The 12,471-nt window shown below is 33.1% G+C and overlaps 1 protein-coding gene and 1 non-coding gene across 2 annotated transcripts in view; one reads left to right on the top strand and one right to left on the bottom strand.

Annotated features, from left to right (window-relative positions):
• FSTL5 (follistatin like 5) overlaps positions 1 to 12,471 on the bottom strand; it is a 928,941-nt gene that overhangs the window by 73,408 nt on the left and 843,062 nt on the right. The window contains exon 13 of the mRNA XM_061384275.1: positions 11,320 to 11,469. Within this exon, the coding sequence (XP_061240259.1) occupies positions 11,320 to 11,469 (150 nt within the window). The remainder of the gene's footprint in view (positions 1 to 11,319; positions 11,470 to 12,471) is intronic.
• Positions 4,703 to 4,775, top strand: TRNAW-CCA (transfer RNA tryptophan (anticodon CCA)). Its single transcript has one exon. It is a non-coding gene; the product is annotated as a tRNA-Trp (tRNA).

The raw sequence follows: 12,471 nt of genomic DNA, 5'->3' as shown, positions 1-12,471 counted from the left end.
ATGCATAGTGTCACCCTGCTTATTTAAGTAATATGCAGGGTATATCATGCAAAATGCCAGCTGGATGAAGCACAAGCTGGAATCAAGATTGTCGGAAGAAATATCAATAATCTCAGACATGCAGATTATACCACCCTTATGGCAGAAAGCAAAAAGGAACAAAAGAGACTCGGTAAAAGTGAAAGAGGAGAGTAAAAAGCTTGCTTAAAACTCAACATTCAAAAAATGAAGATCATGGCATCTGGTCCCATCACTTCACGGCAAATAGATGGGGAAACAATGGAAACAATGACAGATTTTATATTCTTGGACTCCAGATTCACTGCAGATGGTGACTGCAGCCATGAAAATAAAAGATGCTTGGTCCTTGGAATAAAAGCTATGACAAACATAGGCAGCATATTAAAAAGCAGAGACATTAATTTGCCAACCAATGTTCATATAGTCAAAGCTATGTTTTTTCCAGTAGTTATGTATGGATGTGAGAGTTGGACCATAAAGTAGGTTGAGTACTGAAGAATTGATTCTTTTGAACTGTGGTGTTGGAGAAGACTCTTGAGAGTCCCTTAGTCTGCAAGGAGATCCAACCAGTCAATCGTAAAGGAAATCAGTCCTGAATATTCATTGGAAGGACTATTGCTGAAGGTGAAGCTTCAATACTTTGGCCACCTAATGCAAAGAGCCAACTCATTAGAAAAGAACCTGATGCTGAGAAAGACTGAAGGCAGGAGGAGAAGCAGACAACAGAGGATGAGATGAGAAAATGGAATCATCAACACAATGGACATGAGTTTGAGCAAGCTCCAGGAGATGGTGAAGGACAGGGAAGCCTGGTGTGCTGCAGTCCATAGGGTCACAAAGAGTTGGACATGACTGAGCAACTGAACAACAACATCTACTTCACTGGGAAAAGTAATTGGCAAAATTGAACATCATGCCCAATAGCATAATAATTTAATCATTTTTATTGTTTTATAATATATATGCTTAACAAGATTTGTTATGAACAAAGCTTTTCTCTAAATATATTACAAATGCAAATTTTTTAAACTTCATGACAGTCTGTCTGTTGATGTGTGCACTATGCTATCTCATTTGTATAGATAAAAATAAACCAAATAAACTCATTGTACCAATGTCCATCCCTCCAAACTATAAAACTCTCACTTTCCTCTCAAATGCTCTCATGCTCATCATCCAGGTGGCTTAGTGGTAAAGAATCTGCCTGCCAATGCAAGAGACATGAGTTATATCTGGGTGGGAAGATCCCCTAGAGAAGGAAATGGCAACCCAGTCCAGTAGTCTTACTGTGGAATTCCCATGGACAGAGGACCCTGGAGGGCTCCAAGGAGCCTTGCAACTGCAAGGAGTTGCAAATAGAGTCAGACATGACCTAGTGACTAAAACAACAACCAATGTCCACTCTTTCCAACTGTAAAACTCCCATTTTCCTGCCAAGTACCCTCATACCCACCATCCAAAATACAGATGAATGGAGGTCTCCAATATTATTCCATTTATTAAATATTTTTTAAAAATAATATGATTCTTTTTTTAGTTTAAATAATATAAAAAATGTCCTGGGATTCCTTTCCCATCTATTCATCTCTCAGTGCTTTTTTGTTGTATATACTCCATTTGGAGACCATTGATATATATATATGTTTTTTGTTTGTTTCTGCAGCCACCAAGCATATCTCATAAAAAATAAAATTCAGAATATAATGTTCAGAAATATAAGATTGGGAAAAAGGATTACACATATGCTTATCTTTCACTTCAAGATTAACTTATGCACATAGAATGTTCAAGGATTACTTATTATAGTTTGCATTTGCCGATCAACATTATTTTGCTAGAATAACTGTTATCAAACTTTGCCTTTAGAAGCTTAGAAATGAGATTTCTAAGCACGTGTATGTGCAGCACGTGATTCAACCCCCACCATCATTATAGAACAAAGGGGATCACTTTCAATCTGTTGAATGGTTCTGTGGGACTTCGTTTAAATAAAATTTTCTAACACTATATGTTGGAAATTTCTCTCTCATCCCACAAACACCATTCTTTTGTGTATACAGCAGCCTTTGCTTGTCTTGCTGACATTCAGATAATTAAGCCACCAAAATCCTTCTTTCAAAGATTTATTGACTTATTAGACATATTCAGAAACATCTTTAAAATCATTATTGTAATTAATTAATAGTAGCTATCTACATATACAGATCCTAAAATCCATATTTCATAATTTCCCATGTAAGCACCTTTTCAGATTGTTATATTATCACGATGAAGTAACTTTTTTTTTAGTCATTAATTATTTATTGTAAAACAAAAATGAACAAAATATTAAAATACATAAAAGTACACAGGGTCTTCTAAACCAGTCCTTCTTTGTAGAGTGAATAAATGTATTTTCAACTTTACTTTCTTTCTTTTTTTTTAAATTTTATTTTATTTTTAAACTTTAAAATATTGTATTAGTTTTGCCAAATATCAAAATGAATCCGCCACAGGTATACCTGTGTTCTCCATCCTGAACCCTCCTCCCTCCTCCCTCCCCATACCCTCTCTCTGGGTCGTCCCAGTGCACCAGCCTCAAGCATCCAGTATCATGTATGAAACGAGTCGCAAGTCCAGGTTGGATGCACGATGCTGGATGCTTGAAGTAACTTCTTATCCTATTCCTTTGTAAAAAAAATGTGTAGAATATACTACACAACGCAATAACAAACAGCTTTACTTGTAGTTTTATAAACATATTGGCAATATTTTTCTTTAATATTTTAAAACATTGTTTCAAACATCGAATAGGATACAATTTACTCAAAGTATGAAGGTTTTCTCTTTGCATATCTACAAACTTTAACTCCCTCATACTTCCAACATACCTAGTGAGATACACATTTATCAGTACTTCTTGAAGGGGTGCACCAATTACAGATAATTTAAAACTGATGCTCTATTGGTTATGCTCCAGTTGTATCAACTTCTATAAAGATGGCATGTTTAGTCAGAGTGAAGTTCTGAGAATAGCAACAAAGATACACAGAACTTGGAGTTTAGCCTTGACATGTAGGAACAGTGAAGCACAGCTTGTTTATCAGTCTGACAAGGAGAGTACCAGCTGGCTAATTAAGTGAACTTAATTTAAACTAATGATGTAGATTCTCAGGATAATGTGCTAACAGCTAGAGGAGACTGCTGATGACACTTAAGAATACCCGAGGTGTTACAATAAGCCACATCTGCATCCAAGCAGAACCTGATTTTGTTCCACAGAACACAAAATGAGGTCAGTTTACTAGTTAATCTTTTATGCAAGAAAACACCTGCATGCCATTCTTACAAAAATTATTAATGAGAGAAGCAATAAACATTTGAAGTTTAAAGCAATACCAAGTTTATAGATTCCTTTAAGAATTTGTGAGCTTTCATTTTTAAGCTGCAGGTAGAAATGATATTAATGTAAACACTGAAAATTAACATACCTCCACGGTAAGAATTTATCATGAAGTTTCTAAAAACATGTTGTCAAGAAAATGTTTGTCATTTTAACAATAAAATGTAGCAATATTGTTCAAGCTTTTTAAACAGTTCTTCCTAAGATTACATATTTAATTACCAATTTACAAGGTTAAATACAAAAGAAATAAAGAAAAACTCAGAAATTATGATTTCTTAGAGAAAGTCAGTATCAAACACTAGAACTGAAAAACAAAACTTGAAATATTAAAGTTAAATAAGTGTAGTGTTATTTTTCTTACTTTCCTTTTTGAAAGTAAGACAATTTGATTTGGACTTCACTCTCACATCACTCTGTGCATTCTATAAAAAATTCTATAGTAGTTTCTATCATGTTTGGGAGGGGATTAACTAAAACTTGATTATAATTATTATTCTTAGTTGCCACTGTATAGTATACTCAGGTTAGAACAAAAGAAATCAACAGAAATACAGCACAGAATCAGGAAGGATAACTTCATTAGGAGACAAAAGAGGTCAAATTGACAAAGGTGCTTTACTTTTTACGAGATTAACTTCACTACTTGCAGTTGAACGCACTCTGCTCCTGGATGTAAATAAAGATTTAAATCACCAATAAAGCTATTCACTTTCAGTTTTTGAAGTAACTAGAAATACTATTTCTTTGACTGGTTTTAAAACTTGAATTACTTGGATTATTAATTTATAAACAGACATTTCAATGTCTATGTCTATTAAATCTATTATTTACATGTCATTTATTAAATTAAGAAAAGCCTTGAGAGAGTTCAGAATTCTAAGAGATGATATATTTTCCAGTATAAAAGTAGAGTCATTAGGATATTCCTAATTCATCTTTAAACATGTTCTTTTGAGGACTAAAATTCACATACTCTAAGGTCATGTTAAACAAATATAAGGATGTGTTATTTCACCAAGCAGTCAGAAGACTTATGGAATTCACCTTCTAAAGAGGTTCACAGACTGAAATTATAAATTGTTGAAAACAGAGAATTTAAACAAACTCAAAGATAGAAAATTTGAATTTGTTTAAAAGATAATTTATGGGATATATATCTAAAATTTTAGGTTGATATTTTAGTCAACAATATGCCTCAAAAAGTAGTGTCTTATCAGAAATAAGGATAGATTGAACATACTCAGTATGGAAATCTTCATTCCCTGTATTAAGGTAGCCTCTACCTTTCTACGGGCTTTCCTGGTGGCTCAGAGGTTAAAGCGTCTGCCTCCAATGCTGGAGACCCAGGTTCGATCCCTGGGTCGGGAAGATCCCCTGGAGAAGGAAATGGTAACCCACTCCAGTATTCTTGCCTGGAGAATCCCATGGACGGAGAAGCCTGGTAGGCTACAGCCCACAGGGTCACAAAAGTCAGACATGACTGAGCGACTTCACCTTTCTTTTTTTATTATTATTATTATTTTTTTTTTTACTTTACAATATTGTATTGGTTTTGCCATACATCAACATGCATCCACCACGGGTGTACATGTGTTCCCCATCCTGAACCCCCCTCCCATCTCCCTCCCCGTACCATCCCTCTGGGTCATCCCAGTGCACCAGCCCTAAGCTTCCTGTATCCTGCATTGAACCTGGACTGGCAATTCATTTCTTATATGATATTATGCATGTTTTAATGCCATTCTCCCAAATCATACCCCCCCACAGAGTCCAAAAGACTATTCTATACATCTGTGTCTCTTTTGCTGTCTTGCATACAGGGTTGTCATTACCATCTTTCTAAATTCCATATATATGCGTTAATATACTATATTGGTGTTTTTCTTTCTGGCTTACTTCACTCTGTATAATAGGCTCCAGTTTCATCAACCTCATTAGAACTGGTTCAAATGTATTCTTTTTAATGGCTGAGTAATACTCTATTGTGTATATGTACCACAGCTTTCTTATCCACCTTCACCTTTCTATAGAATAGATCTGTTCAGAATATCCCAAATCATTGTAGCTACTGTTTTACACTTCCTCTTCCCAGGAAGGAATTTTTAATAGGAAAAAAAATCAGACTCCATATTACATCTGTTCCTTTCACTGTGGTTAGTCATGCTGGCTCTGCATCTTTTGTAAAAGAATGTTGCCTGTTGTTCAGCCACTAAGCCACTAAGTCATGTTCAACTGTTTACAACCCCATGGACTGCAGCATGCCAGGGCTTTGAACCAGCTCTGAATGAGGAATAGGGCCCTCACCAGATCACTATCATGCTTGCACCTTGATCTTGGAATTTCCACACTTAGAAACTTGAGAAATAAATTTCTTTTATTTATAAATAATGCAGTTTGCTGTATTTTTGTCTGTTTTTTATTTATTTAAATTGTATCAGCCTGAATGGTGATATGAAATGATAGTGAAAATGCATAGAAAGTGAAATATTTAGTAATAAGGCATATTTAATTACTTGTATGCAAAAGTTAATAATATATCTGTTAGTTTAAGAATAGTCATTATGTTCAATTTGCATATAATATTACTTTTGTCTGTTGATTTATCAAATATTTCTCACTTTGATCATATGTCAATTTTTTCTAGTAATATGGTACTAATCACTTTACAAAATTGTAAGCAATCATATATGTTTTCCTATTTTTAATTTTTTAGTCAACTTTTTAACTCATTAAGTAACTTGCTTTAACTAAACACTTTGTGCCTTATAGTCCCTTTTTGAAACCTGATGTTAATATTGTTACATCAGCTTTTATGTTTTGCTGTTAGTTTATGCCTGCATCACCTGGGACTCTTTTTTTTCATTTTGGAAGTGTATCTATTTTAATATACATATTATTAGATATTCATTATTCAGTTTATTATTTTTTATTATAAGCTAGTTATTTTATTCCATCCTCTGTTATTATAATTATATACATATTTGATTTTATTCTATAATTTTTTTTGTTTTTGCTTTTAATTAATTTTTGTTTGAGTATAGTTGATTTACAATGTTGTGTTAGTTTCTGCTATACAGCACAGTAACTCAGTTATATATATATATAACTGTTTATATATATATATATGATAGATTATATTATATAATATATCTTTTAAACAAATTCAAATTTTCTATCTTTGAGTTTGTTTAAATTCTCCTGTTTTCAACAATTTATAATTTCAGTCTGTGAACCTCTTTAGAAGGTGAATTCCATTCTAATTTAGATTCTATTCCCCTATAGGTCATTACAGCGTATTAAGCAGACTTCTCTGTGTTATATACCAGGTTCTTGTTAATTATCTATTTTATATACAGTAATGTCTATATATCTTTTGTTTTATTTTTTGGAATCATTGCCCCCCTCATTTGTTTTCTATAATTTTGTTTAAAATTTTGGCTTAATTTTTCAGTTTTATATTTTCTCTTCCTTATTTCTTCTTTTCCTATTATATTTATGAGTAGGTTGTGCATTTATTTTTATTTTTTCATAGACAGATACAATATTTAACACATACTTTCTTGAAATATTAAACACATATTTAACATATGCATACTAATTAGTAATTATTTCCAGTCTTACATAATACAAGAAATCTTAATATAAATAATATCAACCCTTCCCCCCACTTACATGTTTTTGTACACTATTTAAACACCTTTTTTTTTTTTGCTATTTTAGTCCTGTGTTTTCACTCTTAAAAATGTTGACCTTAAATTCAGGGAATACCATTATTACTGACAGTTAATATTTTAATAGATCCTATGTTTACCAATTTACTTGCTCACTATATATCATATTTAATAGCTTAGTTTATTTTCCTTATTCTTACAATGAATAGTTTTAACTTTATATAACTTTATTTTGTTGATGAAATTTTTCTACTGACCATATAATATCAGAGTATATTTTATTTCCACTTCATCCTTTAATAATATTTTTTCACTTTCTTTTGGTGTTCATTATAGCTATTGAGAAAAATTGCTACTATTCTCATAGTAATTCATCTACCATTTTTAGATCTTACTTTGATTTTATGTTTAATTGTTTCATGTCAATATATTTAGGTATTGATTTTTCTCTATTTAAGTTTCATTGCCCTTTCTAAATCTGAGAATTTAGAGTATTTTTAAATAAATTGTACAATAAATAATAAAATAAGGTATATGTATATTATGATATATAATAATATATGGTATATTATCAACTTTACCCATTTCTTTCTATTTGGTATATTATCAGATTTTCCTGTTTCTTTCTGTTTTCTCCTTCTAGAATTCATCCTTTCTATGTTAGTGTATAAATAGAGTCTGATATATATATATATATATATATATATATATGTATAATATATAAAGCAGCTATACTCTAATAAAAATATATATTTAATTAATTTTTATTAGAGTATAGCTGCTTTACTTTTCCCCCAGAGAAGGGAATACTCCAGTATTCTTGCCTGGAAAATCCCACGGACAGAAGAAGCTGGCAGGTTACAATCCATGGGGTCACAAGGGTAGGACACGACTTAGCGACTAAACCACCACATAGCTGCTTTACAATGCCCAGCTAGTTTCCACTATACAACAAAGTGTATAAACTATAAACATACATATATCTCCTGTTTTTCTCAATTCCCCTCCCGTTTATGTCACCACAGAGCACTGAGTAGAGTTTCCTGTACCATACAGTAGGTTCTCATTCATTCCCTATTTTATACATAGTATCAGTGTGTATATATATATTAATCCCAATTTCCCAATTCATCTTACACCTCTTTTCCCCCTTGGTGTCCATATATTTTTTTCTTTATGTCTGTGTCTTTATTTCTGATTTGCAAATAAGATTATCTGTATGACTTTTCTGCTTTCCACATATATTTATTAATATATGACTTTTTTTTTCTTTTTCTGACTTACTTCACTCTGTATGACAGTCTCTAAGTCCATTTATATCTACACAAATGACCCAATGTTTTACTTTTTTGTGGCTGAGAAATATTCCATTATATATATGTACCAAGTGTCTCCTTGTCCAACCTGAGCTGGAAACATGTATGTCCATCTGGTCACATATTTCTCACCACTCTGCACAAGTCCCTGAATGACTGCAAAATACCATAAGTACTGGTTTTGTGGTTCTAAATAAATTCAAGAGAGTAGGTGAGTTTTAAATACAGAATCAGCAAACAATGAGAATCAACTGTAATTGATTTCTCTGCAGCAAAAATGAAAGAATAATACTTGCTCCAGGTAAATGAAATGACCTCACAATTATCTTGTGCAGCCAATGTAGTCAGACACAGACAACGAATATTGTATAAATTTCCATCTCTGTAATAATAAAAATCAGGCAATACTGACTTGTGGTAACAGAAATCTGCATAATGATTACCTTTAGATAGGTAATGACTAGAAAGAGTAATAAAGCATAATTATTAATATTTTAATACCAAAATCACTGGAGAATCCATTTAGACTGAATCTGAATTTTCTAACTTATAAAAGTGTAAGTTTTAGATTCTTGTCCGAAAAATACCCACAATAATAATTACATTATATTTTAAGATTTTATCCTTGTATGTCTTTTTCATTCTCCTGGTATTTTATAGCCATTATAGTCACTTTGAAAATGATATCATTTATGTGATTTTTTTTACCATTGCCTGAATTTTCATTATTGATATTTTCTATTAATTTTAAAATTTACATCATTGTCTGAAGATAGAAGTTATATGAATAATAAATGATGTTAACTTTTCTCGCTTTCAAATATCTAGTAGGTAATACATATTCACTTGGTGTAGGTTTCTGGTTTGAACACTGAATTTAAAGACCAGCCTGATTATTCCTGAAAGAACATCTAATTTTAACCTACCAGCTAAAGACTGTTGATAATCCTTGACTAATGCCTGTAATTCACTGGCCTATGTTGCCGCTGAAATCAAAGTAAAATATACCCGGTCAAAAATCAAGCAGTCTCAAAGACAGACACATAGGATGTAAAATATACAGAAAAATATGTTCTCCCAGTAGACACTGACCATTAGATAGACACCCATTAGATAGGGTGAACACAAGAAGTACGTAACCCTGGAGGCCTTAGAATTTTCTAAAAGACAGTTATTCATCCTTTCATGACCCTACTGTTCATTCTCATATTTGAAACTGAAAAACAATTTTATAACTCTGTAGACACCAGAGCTTTCAAACAGACACCTTTTATCTGTTTATCTGTGATACCAAGTACATCTTACAAAAGACAATTAACAAATGCATACCAAAATGGATAGATGATTGGATGAATTCATATGAAGTTGTTAAAAGCTATTATAGTGAGAAGCGTGATTTTGAACTTCTTAGAATATTTTTTGTTATAGTCAGGAATCAATATTAGAGGTACTAACAGCTACTTCAAACCAATATTGAAGCAAAAAAAAATTATAAAAGTAAGAAATGGTTAGGTTTCAGGGTCTGTCAGAATTTTGATAGTAAACCAGTATACAGTGCCTATACCAGGCCCCGTTATAAATGCTTAAATGCTTTTATGCATTGATTGATATAATCCTTAATATAATGTTATGGGATATGTACACTTTCAAGGTGCTGCAGTAGTAATCTGCCTGCCACTGCAGGAGACGCCAGAGATGTGGGTGCAATTCCTGGGTTGAGAAGATTCTCTGAAGTAGGAAATGGCAGCTTACTTAAATATTCTTGCCCGGGAAATCCCATGGTCAGAGGAGTCTAGCTGGCTACAGTCCATGGGGTCGCAAAGAGTCAAACACAACTGAGCACACACACAAAATGTGTACAGTTATTATTCTGATTTAACAGATTATATTGATACATATCTCAGGATGCTATTTTAAGTTTGTTTCCCCTGAGCTGAGAAGCCATAGATCCTAACAGTCAAAGGCTTGGAGGCTGAAGCCAGGCTGCCAGGAGGCAAATCCTATCCTTTCCCTTGCTTGTTGTATGACGGAAGTCCAGTAGATGGTCCAAGTCGGATAGTTTTGGAAAGAGCAGGAGATAAAATAGTTGATGAGTCAAACCAGAATAGTCTCCGTAACCATAATCATGACAACATGGAAAAATTACATGGCAAGATTGGAAATTTTTTTCTCTGTCATAGACCTATGCATATTTGTTTTACTACTGTGGTAAAACCTACTAAATTATTATTATCCATTAAATCTATTATTGTTCAGCCTTTGTTATGAATCAAATGATAAAGCTATAATACTGTTTCTGTGATGGTAACTGCTGATGCTGCTAAGTCGCTTCAGTCGTGTCTGACTCTGTGTGACCCCATAGATGGCAGCCCACCAGACTCCCCCGTCCCTGGGATTCTCCAGGCAAGAACACTGGAGTGGGTTGCCATTTCCTTCTCCAATGCATGAAAGTGAAAAGTGAAAGTGAATTTGGTCAGTTATGTCCAACTCTTCATGACCCCACGGACTGCAGCCTACCAGGCTCCTCCGCCCAGGGGATTTTCCAGGCAAGAGTACTGGAGTGGGGTGCCATTGTAACTAGGATACCTTAATTGTCCATGGACCAGGAAGGACTCTCTTTGCTCTGTACATAAAAAGCAACTCTGAGGATGATTTCTGTGTAAATGGTCATGTTGGGATTATAAAGTATTCTTGGAATCTAATTGTTGAAAATAAAAGCTCTTTCAGTTGCTTGTTTAATTGCTTAGGGTCAAGTAGTAGAGTGAGAAGAGAGTTTGCAGAAAACTCATGTATTTTCTATTTATTCAAGTAATGAAACAAGTTATCAATGACAATCAACTGACAGGTTACCTCGTAATGACTATTACATTAAATTAAATTTTCTTTAAAACTACTTTCACTTTCAAAAAAGAGTAGTCATTCATACCTGAACAACTTTTTGAGACTGCACGTCAACAACAAGGACTCTATCCAAAGTTGGCTGTGTGACATAGATGAACTTGTCCTTGACATTGACAGCTGAGGCCCACACACACCTCTGGATTTCATCACCTTCAGCTTTGGGACAGACTTCATCCTAAAATTTAGAAAATATAAAATTAAATGAATATCTTCAATTATAACATGGACATGGACATATCACGAGTAACATTAATGATGGACACTTTACTACTTTTGTCGTAGAAAGTTATATATATTTGTATATGTATAAATACATATGGTAATATATATTTATATGCTATATATTTATATCAAATATATAGAGTTAAACAAAACAGTATGCAGTACATAGTTAAGTTCATTAAATGTGTATAGAAACTAGTGTGAATAATTCTTTAGAATATATTTTCTCAAGTTTTAATTGCTCATTTATAGTAATATATGAATATTGCTATAGTCCTTTCATCCATCCCTACCTGTTCATAACTCAGTAACTGCTTAAATACATAATAAGTCCAATGTTTCCTCCCAAATCCCCCGGTCTCAAACTTCTGTATCAGACATCAGAAACCACACTAAGTACATCTAGAGCCTCTCCAAACCCAAGGTACATTCATAGTCCTTTCAAAAGCTACCAAACCCACTGAAAAAGAAGAATCCGAATTTATGGAGAATCAGGAACTTGGAATATATGATAAAGATTTTTTTTCATAATGTTTATTTTATTTTTGATTTGGTATCAAGGTCAAATTTTACAAAATTCTTTCATCTGAACTTTTTTTTTTTTTTTTTTTTTTGCTGCATTACCCTAGAACTGCCTTCTGGCTGAATATTATATTGTTTGTGCTAGATCTTCTATTTCATCCTTCAAAATTAAATAAATGTTGAAGGTATACTTATGTCCTTCTGATTTGCATCTGCAGATATTGAAAGTAGAATAATGTCATTTAGGTCTTTATTTTTGCTCCAGGTTTTCCTTTTATTCACTGGTTTGCTTTTCTGGTGGCTCAGGTGATAAAGAATCTTCCTGCAATGTGGCACACCCAGGTTCAATTCCTGGGCCAGAAAGATCCCCCAGAGAAGTGAATGGCTATCCACTCTAGTACTCTTGCCTGGAGAATTCCACGGAGAGAGGAGT

The sequence above is a fragment of the Bos javanicus genome, chromosome 17, assembly GCF_032452875.1.
Source record: "Bos javanicus breed banteng chromosome 17, ARS-OSU_banteng_1.0, whole genome shotgun sequence".
NCBI lineage: Eukaryota > Metazoa > Chordata > Mammalia > Artiodactyla > Bovidae > Bos > Bos javanicus.
The sequence above is the reverse complement of the archived record's forward strand: the minus strand, read 5'-3'. Positions and strand labels throughout refer to the sequence as shown.